General features: G+C 39.8%; 1 protein-coding gene across 1 annotated transcript in view; it reads left to right on the top strand.

Moving 5' to 3' along the window:
- The window catches only part of NKAIN2 (sodium/potassium transporting ATPase interacting 2), a 624,215-nt gene that overhangs the window by 554,827 nt on the left and 43,412 nt on the right, over positions 1-25,976 (top strand). Inside the window, exon 5 of the mRNA XM_075268078.1 lies at positions 19,421-19,481. Coding sequence (XP_075124179.1) covers positions 19,421-19,481 — 61 coding nt within the window. The remainder of the gene's footprint in view (positions 1-19,420; positions 19,482-25,976) is intronic.

Below are 25,976 nucleotides of genomic sequence, written 5' to 3'. Positions count from 1 at the left end.
TTCTTTGAATTCCCAGTCAGACAATGGCACTGTATACCAGTATTAAAAATTGTGGGTGCACATAACCCCCATATATTCTTTGAATTCCCAGTGAGACAATGGAACTGTATAGCAGTAGCAAAAATTGTGGGTGCACGTAACCCCCATATATTCTTTGAATTCCCAGTCAGACAATGGCACTATATACCAGTATTAAAAATTGTGGGTGCACATAACCCCCATATATTCTTTGAATTCCCAGTCAGACAATGGCACTGTATACCAGTAGTAAAAATTGTGGGTGCACATAACCCCAATATATTCTTTGAATTCCCAGTCAGACAATGGCACTGTATACCAGTATTAAAAATTGTGGGTGCACATAACCCCCATATATTCTTTGAATTCCCAGTCAGACAATGGCACTGTATACCAGTATTAAAAATTGTGGGTGCACATAACCCCCATATATTATTTGAATTCCCAGTCAGACAATGGCACTATATACCAGTAGTAAAAATTGTGGGTGCACATAACCCCCATATATTCTTTGAATTCCCAGTGAGACAATGGCACTGTATACCAGTATTAAAAATTGTGGGTGCACATAACCCCCATATATTCTTTGAATTCCCAGTCAGACAATGGCACTGTATACCAGTAGTAAAAATTGTGGGTGCACATAACCCCAATATATTCTTTGAATTCCCAGTCAGACAATGGCACTGTATACCAGTATTAAAAATTGTGGGTGCACATAACCCCCATATATTCTTTGAATTCCCAGTCAGACAATGGCACTGTATAGCAGTAGCAAAAATTGTGGGTGCACGTCACCCCAATATATTCTTTGAATTCCCAGTCAGACAATGGCACTGTATACCAGTAGTAAAAATTGTGGGTGCACATAACCCCCATATATTCTTTGAATTCCCAGTCAGACAATGGCACTGTATACCAGTATTAAAAATTGTGGGTGCACATAACCCCCATATATTCTTTGAATTCCCAGTGAGACAATGGAACTGTATAGCAGTAGCAAAAATTGTGGGTGCACGTAACCCCCATATATTCTTTGAATTCCCAGTCAGACAATGGCACTATATACCAGTATTAAAAATTGTGGGTGCACATAACCCCCATATATTCTTTGAATTCCCAGTCAGACAATGGCACTGTATACCAGTAGTAAAAATTGTGGGTGCACATAACCCCAATATATTCTTTGAATTCCCAGTCAGACAATGGCACTGTATACCAGTATTAAAAATTGTGGGTGCACATAACCCCAATATATTCTTTGAATTCCCAGTGAGACAATGGCACTGTATACCAGTATTAAAAATTGTGGGTGCACATAACCCCCATATATTCTTTGAATTCCCATTCAGACAATGGCACTGTATACCAGTAGTAAAAATTGTGGGTGCACATAACCCCAATATATTCTTTGAATTCCCAGTCAGACAATGGCACTGTATACCAGTATTAAAAATTGTGGGTGCACATAACCCCCATATATTCTTTGAATTCCCAGTCAGACAATGGCACTGTATAGCAGTAGCAAAAATTGTGGGTGCACGTCACCCCAATATATTCTTTGAATTCCCAGTCAGACAATGGCACTGTATACCAGTAGTAAAAATTGTGGGTGCACATAACCCCCATATATTCTTTGAATTCCCAGTCAGACAATGGCACTGTATACCAGTATTAAAAATTGTGGGTGCACATAACCCCCATATATTCTTTGAATTCCCAGTGAGACAATGGAACTGTATAGCAGTAGCAAAAATTGTGGGTGCACGTAACCCCCATATATTCTTTGAATTCCCAGTCAGACAATGGCACTATATACCAGTATTAAAAATTGTGGGTGCACATAACCCCCATATATTCTTTGAATTCCCAGTCAGACAATGGCACTGTATACCAGTAGTAAAAATTGTGGGTGCACATAACCCCAATATATTCTTTGAATTCCCAGTCAGACAATGGCACTGTATACCAGTATTAAAAATTGTGGGTGCACATAACCCCCATATATTCTTTGAATTCCCAGTCAGACAATGGCACTGTATACCAGTATTAAAAATTGTGGGTGCACATAACCCCCATATATTCTTTGAATTCCCAGTCAGACAATGGCACTATATACCAGTAGTAAAAATTGTGGGTGCACATAACCCCAATATATTCTTTGAATTCCCAGTGAGACAATGGCACTGTATACCAGTATTAAAAATTGTGGGTGCACATAACCCCCATATATTCTTTGAATTCCCAGTCAGACAATGGCACTGTATACCAGTATTAAAAATTGTGGGTGCACATAACCCCCATATATTCTTTGAATTCCCAGTGAGACGATGGAACTGTATAGCAGTATTAAAAATTGTGGGTGCACGTAACCCCCATATATTCTTTGAATTCCCAGTCAGACAATGGCACTGTATACCAGTATTAAAAATTGTGGGTGCACATAACCCCCATATATTCTTTGAATTCCCAGTCAGACAATGGCACTGTATACCAGTATTAAAAATTGTGGGTGCACATAACCCCAATATATTCTTTGAATTCCCAGTCAGACAATGGCACTGTATACCAGTATTAAAAATTGTGGGTGCACATAACCCCCATATATTCTTTGAATTCCCAGTGAGACAATGGCACTGTATAGCAGTAGCAAAAATTGTGGGTGCACGTCACCCCAATATATTCTTTGAATTCCCAGTCAGACAATGGCACTGTATACCAGTAGTAAAAATTGTGGGTGCACATAACCCCCATATATTCTTTGAATTCCCAGTCAGACAATGGCACTGTATACCAGTATTAAAAATTGTGGGTGCACATAACCCCCATATATTCTTTGAATTCCCAGTGAGACAATGGCACTGTATAGCAGTAGCAAAAATTGTGGGTGCACATAACCCCCATATATTCTTTGAATTCCCAGTCAGACAATGGCACTATATACCAGTATTAAAAATTGTGGGTGCACATAACCCCAATATATTCTTTGAATTCCCAGTCAGACAATGGCACTGTATACCAGTATTAAAAATTGTGGGTGCACATAACCCCCATATATTCTTTGAATTCCCAGTGAGACAATGGCACTGTATAGCAGTAGCAAAAATTGTGGGTGCACGTCACCCCAATATATTCTTTGAATTCCCAGTCAGACAATGGCACTGTATACCAGTAGTAAAAATTGTGGGTGCACATAACCCCCATATATTCTTTGAATTCCCAGTGAGACAATGGCACTGTATACCAGTATTAAAAATTGTGGGTGCACATAACCCCCATATATTCTTTGAATTCCCAGTGAGACAATGGAACTGTATAGCAGTAGCAAAAATTGTGGGTGCACGTAACCCCCATATATTCTTTGAATTCCCAGTCAGACAATGGCACTATATACCAGTAGTAAAAATTGTGGGTGCACATAACCCCAATATATTCTTTGAATTCCCAGTGAGACAATGGCACTGTATACCAGTAGTAAAAATTGTGGGTGCACATAACCCCAATATATTCTTTGAATTCCCAGTCAGACAATGGCACTGTATACCAGTATTAAAAATTGTGGGTGCACATAACCCCCATATATTCTTTGAATTCCCAGTCAGACAATGGCACTATATACCAGTATTAAAAATTGTGGGTGCACATAACCCCAATATATTCTTTGAATTCCCAGTCAGACAATGGCACTGTATACCAGTATTAAAAATTGTGGGTGCACATAACCCCCATATATTCTTTGAATTCCCAGTCAGACAATGGCACTGTATACCAGTATTAAAAATTGTGGGTGCACATAACCCCCATATATTCTTTGAATTCCCAGTCAGACAATGGCACTGTATACCAGTAGTAAAAATTGTGGGTGCACATAACCCCAATATATTCTTTGAATTCCCAGTCAGACAATGGCACTGTATACCAGTATTAAAAATTGTTGGTGCACATAACCCCCATATATTCTTTGAATTCCCAGTCAGACAATGGCACTATATACCAGTAGTAAAAATTGTGGGTGCACATAACCCCAATATATTCTTTGAATTCCCAGTGAGACAATGGCACTGTATACCAGTATTAAAAATTGTGGGTGCACATAACCCCCATATATTCTTTGAATTCCCAGTCAGACAATGGCACTGTATAGCAGTATTAAAAATTGTGGGTGCACATAACCCCCATATATTCTTTGAATTCCCAGTGAGACAATGGAACTGTATAGCAGTATTAAAAATTGTGGGTGCACGTAACCCCCATATATTCTTTGAATTCCCAGTCAGACAATGGCACTGTATACCAGTATTAAAAATTGTGGGTTCACGTAACCCCCATATATTCTTTGAATTCCCAGTCAGACAATGGCACTGTATACCAGTATTAAAAATTGTGGGTGCACATAACCCCCATATATTCTTTGAATTCCCAGTGAGACAATGGCACTGTATAGCAGTAGCAAAAATTGTGGGTGCACGTCACCCCAATATATTCTTTGAATTCCCAGTCAGACAATGGCACTATATACCAGTAGCAAAAATTGTGGGTGTATATAGCCCCAATTCTATTGCTAGGGGACTTGCAGGGTATTTCTGAGGTGAAGGTGGGGGGGCACACCGTTGGAACGGGGATTTGGGGTGTATATATGGGGTATACGGGAATACACTGTCAGTGTGTTCCATTCAGGATCCTGGGAAAGCTGGGTTGCGGCGATTGAGCCCGTCAGTGCCACGTTACACTGACAAGCTTCTCCCTGGAATTGAAGTTATATGTAAGCCCAATATATTCTTTGAATTCCCAGTGAGACAATGGCACTATATGGCAGTAGCAAAAATAGTGGGTGTATATAGCCCCAATCCTATTGCTAGGGGACTTGCAGGGTATTTCTGGGGTGAAGGTGGGGGGGCACACCGTTGGAACGGGTATCGGTGGTATATATCGGGTATACGGGAATACACTGACAGTGTATTCCATTCAGGATCCTGGGAAAGCTGGGTTGCGGCGATTGAGCCCGTCAGTGCCACGTTACACTGACAAGCTTCTCCCTGGAATTTAGCTCTTATAAGAGCTGTTGGTTGTCTTCTCCTTCCTATCCTAGCCTGTCCCTGCCTACCCAGAATCTAACCCCTAGCTAGCTGGACGGAAACCTCCGTCCTCGGTGAATTGCAAGCTCAGAATGACGCGAAGCTGGGCGGCGCTGTTCTTTTAAATTAGAGGTCACATGTTTTCGGCAGCCAATGGGTTTTGCCTACTTTTCTCAACGTCACCGGTGTCGTAGTTCCTGTCCCACCTACCCTGCGCTGTTATTGGAGCAAAAAAGGCGCCAGGGAAGGTGGGAGGGGAATCGAGTAATGGCGCACTTTACCACGCGGTGTTCGATTCGATTCGAACATGCCGAACAGCCTAATATCCGATCGAACATGAGTTCGATAGAACACTGTTCGCTCATCTCTAATCATTATTATTACAGTGGTTATTATTTTTACAATGCTTCTGCAAATCCATATATATATACCCTAATGTTTGGTGCATTTCCACAGACTGTAAACTGTAAACTTAGCTGTGTGTAAGTGATATTACTTTCAACCCTTGCTTAAAGTGATCCCTGTCTCTATAAATCTGAGGCACCACGTTCCAGAAACACAGCTTCTTTTGTGGAATATTTTGCTGTGTTTTTTTGAGCGAGGATTGGATTGAGCAGCAGGGAACTTTATATATATCTCCCATTCCTCTTGTAGCCATTCCTAGCTTTGGCTCAAAAAACCGCAACAAAATCTGCAACAAAAAAAGTTGCATTTCCGTAACATGGGGCCTCAGCCTTAAACAACAACCTTAATCTAGTACAACAGCTTAAAGTAAGCCTTCAAATATGAGCCTCATGGTGTTTTACATCCAATATTATATGCTGTTTAGTGCCGTAAAATATCTTTATAGGGTTCAATAGCAACAATGCATTTGGTAAAGCGGGATGCAGAATAGCTTACGGACCGAACCAGGGAAATATTCAGGCGCTGACGTGGCCTTGCTCCTTTCTGAGTGTCAAGCACTCTTTGTGTGACACAGCCAAACAATTTGCATATGTGACTTATAAGTGTTGCCACCGTGTTTTTTTCCCGCATCACTTTTTTTCTGCAGCCGGCTATGTGGGGCCTTAGCCTTACCCTTGGTTCACATCTCCATTTGGTAATCCGCTCGGGGAGTCTACATGGGGCCCCCCCGAATGGACTACCAAAAGCATTTGCATGCGGTGTGCAGTGAAAGCACACGGACCCCATAGTCTATAATGGGGTCCGTGTGCTTGCCGCGAGATCTCGCAGAAAAAAGAAGCGACATTCCCTTTCTTCAGGTGGATTCCGCAGCTGAGTCTGCCTCGCGACACTCTCTCCTGACTAGGCCCATTCATTTGGACCTAATCCGGAGCAGAATGCTGCAACTGGATGCTGGTGCACTGTATGCACTGCACTGGCATCCAGTTACGGCTAGCCGTTTTTTGGACTGGATTCTGAGGTGGTCACCACCTCAAAATCCGGTCCAAAAAACTCCTGTGTGAACTTAACCTTGTTCTGCAGAAAGAACATATTGGTACCTACTACTCACTTTTCAAGATGCTTCCTGTGCCTCCTCCTGAATATCCAGTACCGGCATACTGCATCTAAAGTGTAAGTCTAGAGCTCAGGGAATTTTGTCCAGTCCTGGCTCCAGAAGTATGGCTGTCTATGACAGCCTTCTGCTCCCAATTGTATATATCCAGCTGCTTTGCCCATGCAGTCATACAGGATCATGCAGAAACAATATCCCCATCCCACAAATTATGTATAGCATTTTGTGTTAGGGTGGGTTCATTCTACTGTTAGTTATTGTTCGTTGCTCTTAACCATCACAGGATGACAGCAACTGACATTAAGGCTGAGGTCCCACGTTGTGGAAACGCAGCTTCTTTTGTTGCAGATTTTCTCTTCTGAGCAGAAGGGAGAAGTATAAGAACTTCTTGTATATTTCCCATTCCCTGCGTAGCCATTCTTGGCTTTGGCCCCAAAAAAACACGGCAAAATCTGCAACAAAAAAAGCTGTGGTTCCGCAACATGGGGCCTCAGGCTAAAAAACAGATGAAGATGGTGCTCCCCTCCATCTGGGGTATTCACCTGTTTTTTTCATGTTTTTTTACTTTTCTGATGGAAGAAAAAGTCCTGCATGCTTTTTCTTCCATTACAAAACAAACATGATGGAAAAAAGCTTCTGTTTATGTTTTTAACATTATAGTTCATAGGATCGGAAGCAGACATGGGGTCTCTGTGTCCATTACTTTACTAGCGATAATGTCCATTGCTGTTATCCTATCCTTAAGAGGTTAATAGGGTTCAGCATATACAGGTATTTTAAATAAATAAAATATTCTGACCTTTACAATATATTTTTTGTTATTTTCATGTTAAATTTTTGACTCTACTATTATAAAATTTTATATAAGGGAAACTCACTCGCTTTTCTCCAGATTCCAGTTATTTTCTACATACAAGTGTGAACACAATGTCACATCTGTGTCTGTTCAACCTCAGGATATTTGAGCAGCAAATCCTACCACTGTGATAAACTGCAGAGATTTGATTTTTCGTGCATGTGGGTCGGAAAATCCCCGCTGCCCATTGTTACTCTCTGTAGCTTTCTATGTCTTGCAGCAAAATTAAATTCATATCCCCATATATTTATCATTCCACGCCACCACGTATCAAGTCAAATGCTTTTCACAAAAGCCAACAACCAGCTATTTTAATCAGATGTTTTCATGTAAACCTGTACGATATGATTTCACGATTTTAAAGTGATTCATGCATTCACTGAGACTGCGACTCTTTTTATGTGTCCTTCAGATCTCCAGAATAAAGAAACCAGTTTTCTTATCCCAGACCCCAGGTAGCGTACAGCTGATAGAAAGGGGTGACACACAGAGACAGAATGATAAAAAGCTACATCTGCCTCAGGCAGTGAAATAGCAGCCAGATGATTAAACTATTCTGTAGCATTCCCAGACGTGCAGAAAGGCAAAAGCCTAATAGTAAGAAACAGAAATCCTTCTGCGTTATCCCACGCAGTCTTAGCCATTCTTTGTTTTTCATATGTACAGTGAAAGCCACCATATGCTGCTACATACTTTCCCTGAAGCTTCCTTTATTTCAGACACTTTTTATTTTAGTTGCAAAATCAATATAGACATGGTCAGCAAAGCCTTCCTATATTAAATACCTTTAGATGTCTGGACTTGTAGCAAATCTCTTTGTTCTGATGATGCAACAGCTCCACATGCAGAAACACAGCGCTTTTTGTTGCAGATTTTGCTGCGGTATTTTGAGCCAAAGTCAGGAGTAGATTTTACAGAAGGGAAATAAGTCTACGTACTTCCTATATATTTCCCATTCCCAACTTTGACTCAAAAACCTGCAACGAAAAACGCTGCATGTTTGCATTGTGAGGCCTAAGGCTAAGTCCCCACATAGAGGGCTGCACCAAAAAAGCTCTGAAGGAAAAACACGGTAGCAATGCATTGCGTTTTCTGCCTGCAGCAATTTCCGGAGGAAACCTCTGCACACTTTTTGCTTCCGATATACCTATTGGGATCCGATTTCCAAAATGCAACGGTTTTGGAAATTGCAGCATGCCCACTGCAAGTATTTTCTCACAATGTGTAGATAGGATTTGCTAAAGACTGTAAAATGCCATGGTTTTTCCCGTGGTGGTTCCACTGCAGCCATACCATGGCGTCTATGCCACGCGGGACCCCGGCCTTAAAGTGTTTTCTGATATGAGTTTGTTTCCAGAACTAGTGCTGCTCCTGCCCATGGACAGACCTAGCATTGCAGCTTGGACCCATTCAGGTGGGTTCAGCAATACCATGCACAGACCAAAATAAGTGTTTCTTAAATAAACACTGTTACCATACCCCCCATCCTAAGATATTAACCCTTTAAGCTAAGAATTGGCCATGTATTAGTTCAACACCAGCACTGGGAGCTGGGCCGTGTATTTCCAGGCCCAAGAACCATCAATTTACTATTTTGCCAACTGGGCCTTCTCTGTTCAGCTCAGACTAGGTCATACCTGCATTTGGTGACAGTTCGGGGATTCCATCCCCCATTCCACTTGAAAAACGCAAATGATTCTGCCATTTCAGGTAAAAACACGGGGGACCCCATTATAGTCTATGGGGTCTGCAGCGTTCCACCTGTAACTGTATTTTAAGTGGTTTGGGTTTCGGTTTTTCGGGTCCCCAAGCGGACCCAAAGAACAGAGACCCCAAAACAGGTGTGAACCGTCATGCTGATTGCAGGGGATAATGTATGAGTTTGAGATCAGTTCACATCCCTGTTCACATGTGTAGATATCCACACTGTATCTACACTTCAGTGCAAAATAAACTTTTCCCAAAAATTCAGTAATTCTTTGAGGGCACAGAGACAACATAGGGAATGCTACACTTGCTAAGGGCATGGACTGTCAATCAGTCTGAGTGTCCCCAACCAATGTATCAGGAAGTTGAAATCTTATCTCTACTGACACCTGCCATAGTAGAGAGTGTAGGATCCCATACACATTACATTGTCAGCCAGTCATTCAGAACAAGTCATCAATCATCTAATGTGTAAGGCAAGTAAGGTTACATATTAAAACAACATTAGCTTTGTAAAGTCATCTTGTTCAGGATAATAGCACATTGTTTATGTAAGATACATGTGAAATAAAGATGCCCAGTGAATGCAAACATATGAAAGGTAATGTAGGGCCTGATTTTATGTTGTGATTATACCTATGGGCGTTTCCGTAGGTATAATTGTCATGCTGCGATTTCCAAAACCACACTGGTCTTGCAAATCATGTTTTTTACCCCAAATTGGGCATGGGATTGCTAGAATCCCATCCACTTTTCCCTTACTGTGAAATTTTTCCACATTGTTACCACCGTGGGCAAATCGTGACGATTCCGTCCCGTGGGGCCGCAGCCTAAAGGAATTTTTTCAGCTCCCTGAACTATTGGTCATTGCCAATGGTACTTAATTAAAAGACATATTTATTCCATGTTTAAGAAATAAATAAATCAAAATATGGTGGCAGATAAAAGCTAAAATAATGGAATGTGCACATGAAGAGGAAAATGTAATAAGGTACACTTAACATCACATCATATACACACTATAAAAAGTTGGCAAAAAATCGTATCATTTTATTTCAGAACTAAAGTACAGTATACAGCGCATAGCTGACAACTCAATCTTCAGAGTAATAGTAGATGAAGATCTGTCTGGTGACAAACTGACACAAAAGCTCTATAGGGATTACAAGAGGTCATAGTATTTTTACTTACATTTCATTAGGATGGTGTTTTGTTCTATAACAGGACAACCAGTCTGACCTTGCTGTTTTTCCGCACAGGCTAGAAAAAGAGAAATCATAATGTAATGTTTCTGCCTATTATTGTTATTTGTTTTGAAAGCCTTTTATCTAAAGTCTGGAATCTGGTACCCAACAACCTGTGTTTGGAAAGAAAAGACCTTTAGATAAGACTTGTGTAATGATTAATTGAAGATAACTTCAGGACGGTTTACAGGGGTCACAGCCTTATACAGTATTTTTACCTATTTACTCAAAGTTTTGTCCTTTTATGTTATGACCAAGTCCTTGCAGAAACTTTAGTTCAAAAAAGTCCTAAAACATAGACACAAAACAAGGCAAAAACCAGAAGCCCTAAAACTTACTTCCCATTAATGTCCAGCAGTGAAACTCTTTGTGCAATATTACAATGTCAGTCTTCATTTGACAATTTAAACATAAAAATACTATATATATATATATATATATATATATATAAATCTTCATGTATGCTGTCAGAAGACAATACATCTCTTCAGCATCATATGCCATGTAAAGTGAGATATTTTATGTGGTAGAGGGACTGACTCCTTCAGTGTTTAGGGCCCTGCGGCGTCTACTACAACCGCATCCCCTATAGCTCTGCCTATAATACTGAGTCTTTATTAGCAGTACATGTAATTAACAATGTGCAATTTATAATTAATCTCTCTCATAACAGATATAGATGGACAATTCCTGGTGCTTAAAGGGGTATTCCCAACTCGCCTGATCACCAACTTGCAGGCTGCCTTCTCTGTTCACTTCCTGGTTTTCTCGGGGAATTGGTGGGCGGGGTTTCACTCCCAGACAAAGCCAGCTCTTCTAGCTCTCTTCATAGCAGTACATGTTTACAGTCAGTAATGAAGGATGGTTGTAAATAAATTGGCACAGTATCATTGGAAGATGCACAATATGAAGCTGATGTAGCAGAGCTGGATTTGATAGGTGATGAGAATCACAAACTTACATGTTACAGGACCAAGACTCAGCTTGCAATAAACTCAGTTTTAGGTCTGTGTTTACATACAGAGGTAACAGACTCCCTATCTCAGCCCTTATCAGCAAAATTCAATTACCCAACCTGATAACTGGAAGAGCAGGGACAAACAGCTCAGAAATACAAGCTCGGTCCAAGCACTCGACTCCCCCTCCCCTCCTGAGAGCAGGGAGCTACATCACTTGTCCTGGCAGAGAGATAAGATCATCCCCAGGTCCTTGGTTATGGAAACACAGTGTAAACAATGAAGTGAATAATCTCAGATAATAGTCAAACAAAGCAGTTTTGCTGAAGCAATGTATTTAGGAAAAGTCTTAAATCCACATAAGCTAGCAGTATAGATAGGATCCTTGTAATGGGACAACCCCTTTAAAGCCATTTCCTACTTCCCCAGAACCTTCTTATTGTGATTTTCTTGATGTATACTTTCTCATATTGAAGTACCATATTAAATTTAACAATATTTTACCTATGCCATTCTTAAACCACTTGCATTTCAACTTGAAGTCAATTTGTTGCCATGACTCTCCTGGCTTTTGCTATGTGGGGCCCGGCCTAATGTTTTTTATAAACTTTCACAGAAATGTTACATTGATGTCATACCGAATATACTAAGTGAAAAAGACTATGCTAGCTGAAGAATACACTGAATCAATGTGATCTTCTAATTTGTACCCTTGTCTTTCACATAAGATCTCAATATAATGTTAATGTTTCTAGCTAAAAGACAAAGCAAATTGTGTGCAATATTTAGTCTCGTAACAAACAGCAGTTTTAGAAAAACTACACATTATTCAATTTAAATGAGGGCAAGACCCCGTTCTATCCCTCGAATTGTCATATCATTAATCTTCAAGGAACACCTGCCCCCATCCCCTCATCTTTGTTCTCTCTATGCAGCAGGCTGTGCTTCCTAATTTGAAATACAAAGATGAATATATAGATGTGTTGTTTAAGACACTCACTGACTTTATTGTTTCAATTAAGGTGTCATGTCGTATGTGCAGATTTATTTTAACATGTGTCTGAGCTGCGCATGTTATGGAAAAGCAAGGAGCCATGAAAAATTGTCAAATATACAAATTTTACTAGTTTAATTTTACTCATTTAATTATCAGAGCATATCCAGAAGAAAAACATAGCTAAATGCACATTGTTTTTGGTAATTTATTCTTATGACTATAGTGTAAAAGGTGATCTACTATCCAAAAATGCAATAGACTTTGCTTATGAATTCAGTTGTTTGCACCCAAGACTTTTCTTACTTTACGTTTTTGGCATAAGAAGAAGTTACTTTAAGTCAACTATATCAGTTTACTAGGGATAATATCTCTGTACCCTGATAATAAGACTGCACATCAAGCAACTTTTCCCCTATCTTTTGTCAGTAGAGAGGGGTGAGCTGCTAAAGATTCTGTAGGTTTCAAGTTTGGGTGGAAGAGGCAGAAGAGAAGCAGACAGAAATTGTAATGATGACATTAACCAATTTGCCTGCCATTGCCAATTCCTAGTTGCCAGGTCTTATCTGCCTTATATGTAGATATCAGTGGAGCGGCAGCTATTAAAGAAAGTAAATAATTTTGTGAAATGATGTAAGGTCCTCTATAAGATATGTTCACACATTGTATTATGAAAACAAGAGAGGAAGATAAATGAAAGCTGTATCATACCATATCATACCTCTTGGATCTTACACAGGTACAAACTGCACTAATCACATTCAAGTCAATGTACGTTCATGTATCTTCCATTTCATACAGCAGTCAGTGTCGTAGTAGTTGTCTTACCCCAGTTTGCATCACTGTCGACAGCAAGTCCCTTCATTGCTGACAATGATTTATACACCCACGTAGATGAGTAGTCAACAATTTGACAGCTGAACAATAAATATAAGAATAAATGTTCATAAGAAAGTGTAAATGTTTCCTTCTCTGTATGCCCGGAATTTTCCTCCTCTACTGGAAGACATGAAACGGACACTCTCCTCCTATGTGAAGCTTCCAGTATCATGGTTTGACCGCAAAACTATAATTCAGATATACTTACTGCCTAAGATATTGTATAAACTGTCAATGCTCCCTATAACCATCCCAAACACCTTCTTAAAATCCCTTAGATCCATATTCTCCAAATTTATTTGGCGTAATAAATCTCCCAGGTTGGCATGGTCTCTCATGACACGACACAAGTCAGAAGGTGGTGTTGCCTAATGTCTACAATTATTACAAGTCTACGCTGGTGGTTGGAGTTGGTGGCTCCCCTGCATTCCCCTAAGTCTTCACAGTTGTTCTCACATTTGTATGGCTCCTCATACCTGCGCCGTCTATGGCTACCAAACAGTGCTCCCTCAAAGCGAGCCCGACAGGACCATTTTCTTGATAGTGCCCCGTCTATATGGTCAACTCTAGGCGAGCAATTGGCACCCAAGCCATCTTCATTAATTCCCATGGGCCTCATTCCAGATCTCCTGGGTCTCAATGTTGAGGCTTACCGGTCTCTTTGGGACAAATTCAATTGCCTTACGTTAAGAGATCTCTCATGTGATGGTGTCTTGCTCCCTGTAGAGGACATCCTTAACCGCATCCAAAATCTCTCAGTCTCCTTTCTTCATAGGCATCACCTGTTCAACGCCCTTATAAAGTTCAGCGAGAAATTTCAGGTTTGCCCTGACCTCACGGCTTTTGAAAACATTCTGCTCTCTCCCACTAAAATGCTCAGGAAAATATCCCACCTACTACACTTCTACATCTATCCGAAGTCTTTCTATAAACCCGCTTACTTGGCATCGTGGGAACTGAAACTGAAGTTGCAGGTATCATCTAATGATGTAGACTTAATTTTAGTGAATTCTCATGGTATATCACCGTGTTCACATCCAAGAGAATCAATGTAAACTTATCACCAGATGGTACCGTACACCTGACTGGCTATACCATAAACGATTGACAAATATCTATACCTGTTGAAGATACTCTTCTCAACCGGGCACGTATCTACATACAGTCTTTGGTGGGATTGTCCCTTTATACAACCTTTCTGGGCTGCATATAGTCCTGGATTAGAGGCATTTATTGCAAATTGTTCACTATTACCCTACCCATGATATTCCTAAACATGCCTTCTCCTGGAAACAAACCCAAAAAGGACAAACTCATCAACAATCTTCTCTCGGCAGCGATGTTAATCATTCTGTTATATTGGCTACAAAAAATTGCTCCACCTGTATCTGCATGGGAAGAAAAAGTTTCACAAATAGCTCGTTTTGAGGAACTTTTAAGCTGTGCTCTAAGGACTAATGTGAGGCTTAGAGAAAAACGTGGTCACCCTGGTTGTTGAGGAATCTCAGCAGGAGCTGTTGATCTTTCAGGTTGTTTTTTGCCTTGGGACGTTAGTGGAACTCTCTTTTTATGCTTCTCTTCTGTTTTCTCTCTTTACTCCTCTTTATTTTTCCGACTTTTCTTATTCCTACTCTCTTCTTGTCTCTTCTCTCCCCATCCTTGCCCTCCTTCCCCTCCCTCCAGATGTTGTCTTGTGGGGTAATCACCTAGAGGTACATTTCAATGCTCTGTTGAAATTTGATGCCTATAACGTCGTTTTTTATATATGAAGTTATATTTCTGTTGAAATGACATACTCCTACAGTATATTGTTCATGTTAATTTCTTCCAATAAACTTTTGAATAAAAAAAAAAAAGAAAGTGTAAATGTGTACCTCCAATTTAAGAAAAAATAGGATTATAGTGCAGAGCTGTTCACTATAATCATTTTTCTAAATGAGTGTATTGAAGAATTTAGTATTCCTGCATAGATTGCCTGGAGTCCCTGCTGCAGACGGTCCATATCCAGGCAGTGTACTGCTCGGCAGCCTTAGCATCTGTAGTTGGGGAGCCAGTGCAGGGTCTCTATGGCAGAGGTAAAGTATAAACAATGGTACAGCACACTCAAACACTTGTGTGGGTAAAAAAAGATCACCCGACCCCTAAAGCACAAAAAAGCAATATGCCGCACACACTTTTTCAGAGTGCAATGAAATTTTTAATACATGCTTTCCACAGGATAACAATAATGGTTGATACACCATAAAAACGCCATGTATAGGAGAATAGTGATGCAAAAGCGGAACAGTAGATCAATAAAACAAGGGACGTTTCGGTTGCAAGATCTTCTTTAGGCAAGATCTACTAAAATAGCAACAAACCCATGGCGTTGGTGGCTTTGTGGCTATTTTAGATCTTACGTGAAGAAGGTCTTGCAACCGAAACGTCTCCTTTATTGATCTACTGTTCCACTTTTGCATCACTATTCCCCTAATTATGGCATATCAACCATTATTGTTATTCTGTGGAAAACACGTATTAAAAAAATTCTTTGCAGGGGCCACATGGTGGCTCAGTGGTTAGCACTGCAGCCTTGCAGCAGCTGGAGTCCTGGTGTTCAAATCCCGCCAAGGGCAAAAAACCATCTGCAAGGAGTTTGTATGTTCTCCCCATGTTTTCATGGATTTCCATCACATGTTCCAAAAAGATATACTGATAGGGAAAAAATATACATTGTGAGCTCTATGTGGGGCTCCCAATCTACATTTAAAAAAAAAAAAAAAAAAATTCTTTGCACTTTGAAAAAATGTATGCGACAGATTGCTTTTTTGTTCTATGGCACCATTGATGCATTCTGTGCAGCTGCACAAGGCCCCGGGAGTTCAAAGCGCCCTCTTACCTTATTAGAAGCTATCTACTGTCTATTAGATGGCAGAGAATTGCCTAAGCTGATGACCTTTCTGGCTAACAATTTCTTATAAAGAGAAATAGGGTGTCCACTATTCTTATAGGTTGAAGCTGAAAAGCTTTCAAAATCATATTCTTTTGACAGATCCTCCAGCAAACACCTGATGTACAGCGTGGCTACAAAATTATAAGATAAGTTAACCTTATTTCAATGTCCCATCAGAGGCAGGACTTTGGGACTGAGTCGCGATCAGGCCATATGACTGAAGAACATGACCACACATGGCCTGTGAAGCTGAAGCAGGACTCAGGAATTGTACCCACTGCTTCAAACTGATGATCCATGGGGGTCAAGGTAACAGACCCCCATAGAACTTCTGGAGAAACCCCTTAAAGAATATATATATATATATATATATATATATATATATATATATATATTTACTTAAGTGCCTATATACTTTATGTGATCAGCCACGGAATACTAACATAAGCCTGAAACTACAGGTTGATATGGTTTACATTCAACAAGGATAAGTGGAACAATTGGCAATTTGCTTAGAGAGCACACAACATGTTATACAACAGATGCAACATTTGACACTAAAGTTATGGCAAGAGGTAGATGGTGTTTTACACTGTTATTTGCTCCAATTCTGATTCATTTTAACAAACAGGATATTTTTGACAGCCAACAATGCAGTTTGAGACAGATTCATTTATTTCCGCTGCTTTTCCAGGACATACTTCAGAGTGATATGAAAATGTCTTAAAAATGATATAAAATCTCTCTTGAAGATAAATGCCAACCCATAAGCAGAAACTGCCTTATCTGATGAATCTGTCCAGAATACTACATGACATGAGTACATATTGAAGTCAGGACTCAAAGCAATATCTCCTGGTTGTTTTATTGCATTTTTATTCCATCGTGCATGCCTCATTATGCTGTTAGATAGCGGCTTCTACCATGTGCACAGCAGACTGTGATAATCCTTACAATAATTGTAATACTACTTTTTATGGAGACAAATTATGAAAAGGAATGAAAACCACATTTATAATTAATGAACTTTGTGTCATGCATATTTATACAATGGGGGAGGGGTTTCTAAAAAAAAGATCTCCGCTTCAATGCTTTTCCAGGGTTGGGTGCTGGTTCTGCGTGGGACTGACCAACTCGCCAAGCCTTTGGCTATACCATTCCATTCTGCACTGGCTGGGCTGGAAGTGAAGTAGCTCAGGTCACCATTGTGAACAATCGCTGGCCTCAGCAGTTACATGTTGTGTATGAAAGATGTGACTGCTAATTTGTCACAGTACCAATATATGACCTCTGTATATGTTGTTGTTTACATTTTTACAACAATTTGGGAGATTTACTAAGCAAAATGAGAAAAAAAACCTCTCAATTTGTGCCAAAAAAATGTACTTTAGAGATGAACGATCCGACTCATACAGAGCCGGGTATTACCTGAATATTTCAAATAGTTTTTATGAAACAGAACAAATAAAAATTTGTCTCATTCTTCAGACCCCAGAGAATAATAGGTGGAGGCCCAGGGGAGGTGATAAAATTTTTAAAAAAAGATCATACTCACCTTCCATGAACTCTTTTGGACCTCCTCACATTGTCTGGCGCTCTCCTGGTGACATCATGCACCAAGGTCACTACGGAGGTCTGTTATTGGACCACCAACAACCACATGGGCAAGGCGAGCGTCATAACACTTGGCGTGCCCATGTCACCACTGAGGTTCCATCACAGGCCTTAACAGTAACCCCATGTGCATGGTGTCACTGAAGAGATGAAAAGAGAGCGCTGGATGCCACATGGCGGCCCAAAATAGAGGCAATGGTAAATGATAAATTTTTTTTTAATACTTTTTACAACTCCCTTGGGCCTTCATTTTTTTCAGATCCCAGAATATAATAATGACACTTACACTAGAGAGCTGGGAATTGGATAGATAGGTACCTAGGAGTCCTGAGAGAGTGTTCTACACTATGTTTTAAGCTATTTTAGGCTGGGGCCCCATAAAAAAAACATGGTGGAAATGCATCTTAGGGTCAGAGCCTTAAAATTATTAAAGGGGTATTCTAAGGAACATAATCATATCTATATTTGTAGGTAATAAAAAGCTAAGCATTTTTGCAAATATACATAGTTAAAAATTTTGCAGAGTTTTAAAGATTTCTCCAACTATCTTAACAGTCTGTTTTCTTGATCAGTTGCCAATGGATACGACCATAAATGCAGAAACTTTCTATGGTCTGGGACTTGTCAGGAACTCGGCTATCATATTTTTTATTGTAAGTCAGATATTGGGCAGGGACACTTCATGTATCAGAAGATATCCCAGCCACGATAACGACATCATGGTTGATTTTCTTACTTTATAAAGTTCCTTCATTCATGGTCATATCCATTGGCAACAGATCAAGATGACAAAGCTGCGACAACAAGATATTTAGAGAAAATCTTTAAAACTCTGCAAAATGTTCAATTACTTATATTTTCAAAATATCTAAAAAATAGTTATGTACATGGGAATACCCCTTTAAGGAGTCTGGGAGAGGGCGATATATAAGTACTAGGATTCTCTCCTGAGAACATTATGCTATGAGGAAAATCTTTGGTTTGAAACATGTCTGTATCTGAGCTGTGTGGGATTTTTATCCATGTGGTTTACAATACAGAAAAATTATCTTAATCATCTGTTGTATTTTTGGTGGTGTAATGTTACAAGAGGTAAAATGATAAAGTTGGTGCATTTTTTGATTGCTTTGTTTAGGTTTACACTGTTACATTATTAGACAGGATCAGTAAATTTGCCCCTTTACTCTACTTACACACTTACTTTTACATTTAACTGCTCTGCTTTGTATCCTAGGAATATAAAATCAGGTTCATACTACATTAATCCATATTGTTATAGCAAATTAAATAGGTTGTTCTTTGAAATAAAGTCTGCAAGACCTTTGGCCCACTCCATATTGAACCTGAGCGCTGCCAGGCTTCATGTGGGTGGGACTGATGGTAATTCATTTCACTTGGAAAACCAGATTGTCGAAGTACAGCACTCCAGTGCTCCCATTGAAGCAAATAAGAGCACTGACCACCATCAGTCCCACCTACACTCAGATAAGCTGCACTCAGATTGAATGTGGAGTGAGACAAAGTTCCTCCAGACTTTACTTTAGGGGACAAGCCCTTTATGTACTGAATAATAGTCAAAAATCTGTAAATCATGTTGCCTTCACCTAAGATATGTTTGCTTTATTACAGCTTGCTGGGTTCATCTATGCCTGTTATGTCTTGAAATGTATTTCTGAAGAAGAGGACAGTTGTAAGTATCTATACTTATAATACATTTTCCATATTTACCATTAACAGAGAGTACAGTAGAAGAAATATTTTTAGCAGAGAAAATATGTTATCCATAACTACCATATCATACTGCCATAACTATCTTAAAATATACTTTGTATGCTTGTTTATTGGCTACAATAGTATACATAGTAATTCATATTGGCAAAATGCAAAACTTCCAGTAATTTTATTCTGCAGAGGTAACTCCCCTACGTAGTGTTAAGTTTGTGATATACAGTCAACATATGGGCCACATTTCACAGACCAAATTCACCAGTGCGAATCCACATCTTATTAAGGACATTTGTTTCCTTCTCCATTTATTAAGTACCTGGCTTCCTCCTTATCTTCAATATGGCATTTTACATACAATTTGTGTCGGTATTCAGCCTCACAAATAGAAACACTATGTAAAAGAGAGGGGGAGTAGGAGGCTGCTGTCAGCTACTTAATTGATTTATTGCCTCATTCTGTGCACTGGTAGTCTCTTATCTACAGGCCTAGTAGTGTTAAAAGAACGCAGAGTAACAGAGTGTAGCAGCAGCAATTATTTGAGTGTCTTTTCCCATCTTCATCTTCAGACTAATCTTCCCATCTTCAGACTAATATGTAAATAGTAACCCAGTGGAAAAAGTGGAGAAAAAAAACATATTTCTTTAATAAGATATATGAAACAGTTTCTTATAATCAGCTGAACTATTAATTTATGCAAACTTGTTTATAACTGGAGGTACGCTTTAATGATATTTGCCCATGCTATTCCCACTGATTGTCAGCTGTTAAGTATAATATGTACAGGTGTAGTTATTTTTATCTTGACAGCTAACAAGTTACATAAACAGTTAGAGCCTTCTTTATCTTTACATTCTTCTTAATTGCTTTCATTGACTTTTGTTGTGAGTTATCACCCTGTTAAAGTTAAAGGGTTATGTCTGTACAGCAGAACTCTATTGGGACGCTTTTTTTGGAGGCTGATTTTGAAGCGGATTCAGCGTCAAAATCAGCGCCAAAAACTCAGTGTTGAGGCCCCACGTAGTGAGATGGAGCCAAAAAAATCAGATAATTATTTGATGGTGAATAAAGGACTGAATATGGTGAAACTGAAGCACATAGAATCTAATGGAAATAGCACCTAATGCACCAGAACCAGGACCATTGAAGTCTATGCAAACTGCTATTGCAGCTCAGAATCATTCACTTCTATGATATTTAGCTGCAATACCAGACACAGCTTGTAGAAATAGTGGTGCTGTTTCTGGTACAAAAGAAGACATTTTATCGTAATGCTGGACAAACCCACAATTTTTTGTTATATCTGTAAAACACTACATAATTGTTTGAAGCTTACTTTTGTTATATTTTTACATTTTCTTTATTTCCTAGTATTCAGAGGGGGTAGTAATATAGAAAATACTTATAGGAAAATACACATAAACTGTAAGAACTCTTTTAGTGAAGGCATGCAACAATACGACCGGTTTAAGTAACATGGCTATGTGAAGGTGAAGACCTAATTTCACTATTAATTCCCATTCTCCCTTTGCACAATTAAACGTAATGAAAGTTTCTTCTCCTTACCTGTACTAATAATATCCTGCTGAGACAAATTTGCTTTCAATGGGCACCAGGGATGAAATGAATAATTAGATTTCTGGAATCTGCTTTTCATTTCCTTTCTTCTTTTTGAGAAATGAAGACATTTTGTTCCTATCAGATGTTTTGTTTTTAGCATAAATGAGAGTAATAATGATATGAAGTTGTATATTGCAATATATGATTAAAACCAAGTGCACAGCGGTATATATAGAGAGGAAAACATTCCCAGCATCACTCCATTAACTGTTTTACCATAATTGCTAAGTTAGATGTTAAGTAGATGCCTAAAGCATAGGTTCAATTATAGTGGTTGTATATGGATGGAGATCAGTATTTAATAGACACTGTATACTGCTCATTTGTAGTGTTGTACGGTGATACTCAAGCCACATTGTGCGACTGTTAATTACATTGATGTTGTTGACTTGAAATTATATGAAATTATGTTAGAAGATTCATTATTGTAATAGGACGTTTTTCCACAAAATCATAGTGACTCGAATTGATGTGATATGACAAAGTTAATGTTTTACTGATCAGTCTATATGTATTTCTTATACTTCTGTAGGAGGCTCACTCAGTAGTTTTTATCTGTATTTCTGTATACTATGTGCTCAGTAGATAAGAATTTCTTCAAATTCATGCACCATAAATGGTCATGTTACAAATTCACCACGTCACCACCCCCTCCCCCAATTGTACTATAAAAGCTCTAGGGGGCAGTGGCGTAACTAGGAATGGCGGGGCCCCGTGGCGAACTTTTGACATGGGGCCCCCCCCCATCCCAACTGACGCCGAAGACCTCGACTGACCCCCTCCTCCGCACTCTATTATGTTCCTTACTTACTTGCCCCTGCACACAGTATTAACCCCAATAGTGTCCCCTGCACACACAGTATTAACCCCAATAGTGTCCCCTGCACACACAGTATTAACCCCAATAGTGTCCCCTGCACACACAGTGTTAACCCCAATAGTGTCCCCTGCACACACAGTATTAACCCCAATAGTGTCCCCTGCACACACAGTGTTAACCCCAATAGTGTCCCCTGCACACACAGTGTTAACCCCAATAGTGTCCCCTGCACACACAGTGTTAACCCCAATAGTGTCCCCTGCACACACAGTGTTACCCCCAATAGTGTCCCCTGCACACACAGTGTTAACCCCAATAGTGTCCCCTGCACACACAGTGTTAACCCCAATAGTGTCCCCTGCACACACTGTGTTAACCCCTATAGTGTCCCCTGCACACACAGTGTTAACCCCTATAGTGTCCCATGCACACACAGTGTTAACCCCTATAGTGTCCCCTGCACACACAGTGTTAACCCCTATAGTGTCCCCTACACACACAGTGTTAACCCCTATAGTGTCCCATGCACACAGTGTTAACCCCTATAGTGTCCCATGCACACACAGTGTTAACCCCTATAGTGTCCCCTACACACACAGTGTTAACCCCTATAGTGTCCCCTGCACACACAGTGTTAACCCCTATAGTGTCCCCTGCACACACAGTGTTAACCCCTATAGTGTCCCCTGCACACAGTGTTAACCCCAATAGTGTCCCTCGTTAATGACGTCGGACGTCACATGACCCGGGAAGCATGCCGGGTTCATGTGACGTCAGAGACGTCAGACAGCAGTAGGACGGAGGCCTGGCAGGATCGCGGAGAGGTAAGTAACAGTTTTTTATGTTTATTACCTCTCCCGATCCGCCGGTCATTATACTCGAGGGTCTGCAAAGACCCCCGAGTATAATGATAGCCTCTGTGGGGCCCGCGGTGTCACTTGCCGATCCCGGCCCAGCCAGGATCGGCAAGTGAATAGGGCCCGTAACTGCCTATTGAAAAAAACCGCAGCGGTAGCGGCTGTCACCGGGCCCCCTAATGGCCCGGGCCCTGTGGCAGCTGCTACTGCTGCTACCACGGTAGTTACGCCCCTGCTAGGGGGCTATTGTTTAGTTATGTATCTTGCTAGACTAATAGATATATACAGGACTTGAGTATAGACTTGCCGTCCTGAAGCAGCATCAGGACGGAGCTTCTTGAATGTTGCCCCCATAGATATTGTCCCCTTATGAACCAGATTATAGGGAAACGTATAAGCTCTGCTTTATTATAAAAACATTTTTTTCTTAGCTGCCTCAAGATCCCATTCCTATTCATGGGTCCTATTTTTTGACTGAGTAATTCCAATAGACCTTTGCAAGACCGTAATATACAAAAGGAGTGAGCTGGCACTACTTAATGCAGGTTTGAAGTAACAAGGTAGGATAAGGGGAATACACTATTGAATAATCCTATGGTGGTGCTCTCAGTAAACATAAAATATGAAGAAGAAGAAAAAAACTGGGCACTCACCATCAAGAGCATACAGTAAAACCGTTTCGTGCTGTTTTAGCACTTTTTCAAGTTCAGCTGCTCAATCCTCCTCAGCTCCACTTGAGGAGAAGTCTGTTGACTTCTGGCTACCTTGATAGCTCTCATTTTTTCAGGCCACATAACACTTATTCAGATCAGATAATATGCAGATGCTTGTACAGAATGGACTCAGTGTTATCTGGTGTGTTTACATATATAACAGAGCAGGCTTTATCAGCAAACTGCAATTAGTGAAGGATTGTCCTGCTGGCAAGAGCAGTTTAATATAGTATATTAACATAAATTCATAACAGTCATGAAGCCATGTCATTTACCACAATAAAAAGTATCCTATGTGTTAATTCCATTCAAATCTGTTCAGCCGTTTTGGCGTGATTGAGTAACAAACATACAAACTTTCACTTTTATAATAATAAATTAGTAGGATAGGATAAATGCCACTTTATTTCACTTTAACACTCAACTTTGAATTTATTCATGGGAGGTTGAAAATCAGGACTTTAACTCTTTGTGGCTCCCCACTTTTGGTAGATTTCTCTTAATTTCCATAACTTTGAGATATCACAAGTGGGCAGCCCTTTCCTGTTTCTTTTCTTGTCCTTCCTATTCAGGATATGGGCACCAACATTTGGGGTATTTCCTTTATATCTGGCAAATATACTCCTATTGTCAGGTTGAATCACATTTTGGGGTGTAGTTTGTTATTTTATATTCTTTTTCATCATTAAAGGGGCTCTATCATTGGGAAAAGTCATTTTTAACCAAGCACATACTTGCATAGCCTTTAGAAAGGCTATTCCACACATATCTTTTCTATGCTGGTCTATATGCTCTCCGTGCGCTGCCCGCACGAATCATGCGGACATGAAAGTACTTTGTGATCTACTTTCCTGTCCGCATGATTCGTGCAGGCGGTGCGCAGAAAGCACACGAACCCGTTATAGTCTATGACGTCCATGTGCTTTCACTGCACTCCGCTTATCAGTGCGTTCAGTAATCCATTCAGGTGTTCCCCATGCGGACTCCCCGAATGGATTACCAAACGCAGATGTGAACCAAGGGTAAGGGAGCTAGAGATCTATGCATGAAAAACAGAGTTCAGAGCCCTATAAAGATATTTGACAGAACTATGGTGGACTTGAACTTAAAGAAGTACATTGTTTTATAGTTCACTGAAAGGAGCCGGGTTATTTCAGTTTTGTGACAAGGCTAGCAAGTATTCTCTTTTTTGAAGTTTTTGTAAAACCAATGATAATGCAACATGCAACATAAACTCGGCCGTGCATCTGTATCTCCTTGCTTTACAAGCACCAAAGTATAGCACTTCCATACTCATACAGTATACGTTTTGTTGCAGCTTCCCACAAATGTGTATCACTTCACAATTCCAATCATGCACAAAGTTTTCTAATTAAAGAACTGGAGCACATTATCATTATTGCCTGTAACACAAAGTGCTTGGCTGCCCACTGGCCATCTTCAGTTCCCTTAATTGTCTGGAAAGAGAGATACTGTACACCTACTGCGTATGACTGGGTACTTGGACGAAGCATGGCATTTCAACAAGCAGCACAGAATTCCTTAGTGTCTCTGTAACAGCAGAAAAGAAAAGTACTCTTGGGTGGCAATTATTTCTTCTACTTGTATCTGCATGAAACATAAAAGCATTCTCGTTTTCCGTTACACAGTTTATCAAATCTGTGTGCCACCTGAGGTTTGGCATAGCAATTGAAAACCAGTGAATGGGAAATTGATGAGAAAGGCATGGGAGCTGCCATTATGATCTGTGTCTGTTGATTAACCTCTCACTACGTCGCTCCCCTCACATGCCCCAAAATCTAAAATGCAGCCACAACAATCTTAAAAAATGACTTAACGTTAGCACTTAGAAGTTTTTTTTTAATCAGAGTGCATCTTATTGATCCCATGTGAGATGATTAAGATTTATTCCTGGGCATTTCTAAAGAACTGGCTCATCAAAGTGTTTAATATCTTACAGTAAATGAATGAGCTGATGGGAATCACATCAGGAACTGTTCAGCAGACCTTTTGATATGCGTAGCCGTAAGAAATTTACACTGTCTCCGTAGCACTGATCTGTGCTAATGCAAAAATGATTTTGTTAACCAAGTTAAAGCTGGAAAATACATGTCCTGCCCAACCTTTCACTGAACTGTGCAGAATGTGGGCAGGAATTGCCTCAATATACAGCTGAGAGTACGAATACTGGACAAATACATGTAAAATAGTTCTATTATTATTATTATTATTATTATTGTTTATTTATATAGCACCATTAATTCCATGGTGCTTTACATAGTTCTATATTTTCAATACAATTTTGTAAAATGTCTCCATTGACTTATTTAATACTATCTTTAAGGAGTTGAAATGAGACAATATTTAAAAATCTTCAGTACGAGAAGAGCCGCCAAACGTACCACGCTAACATATGTTCATTTCAAACTTAGGAATTTTTAGTAGCGTGA

Source organism: Leptodactylus fuscus, chromosome 3 (assembly GCF_031893055.1).
Source record: "Leptodactylus fuscus isolate aLepFus1 chromosome 3, aLepFus1.hap2, whole genome shotgun sequence".
In the NCBI taxonomy this organism is placed as follows: domain Eukaryota; kingdom Metazoa; phylum Chordata; class Amphibia; order Anura; family Leptodactylidae; genus Leptodactylus; species Leptodactylus fuscus.
This window is presented reverse-complemented; position numbering and strand designations above follow the sequence as displayed.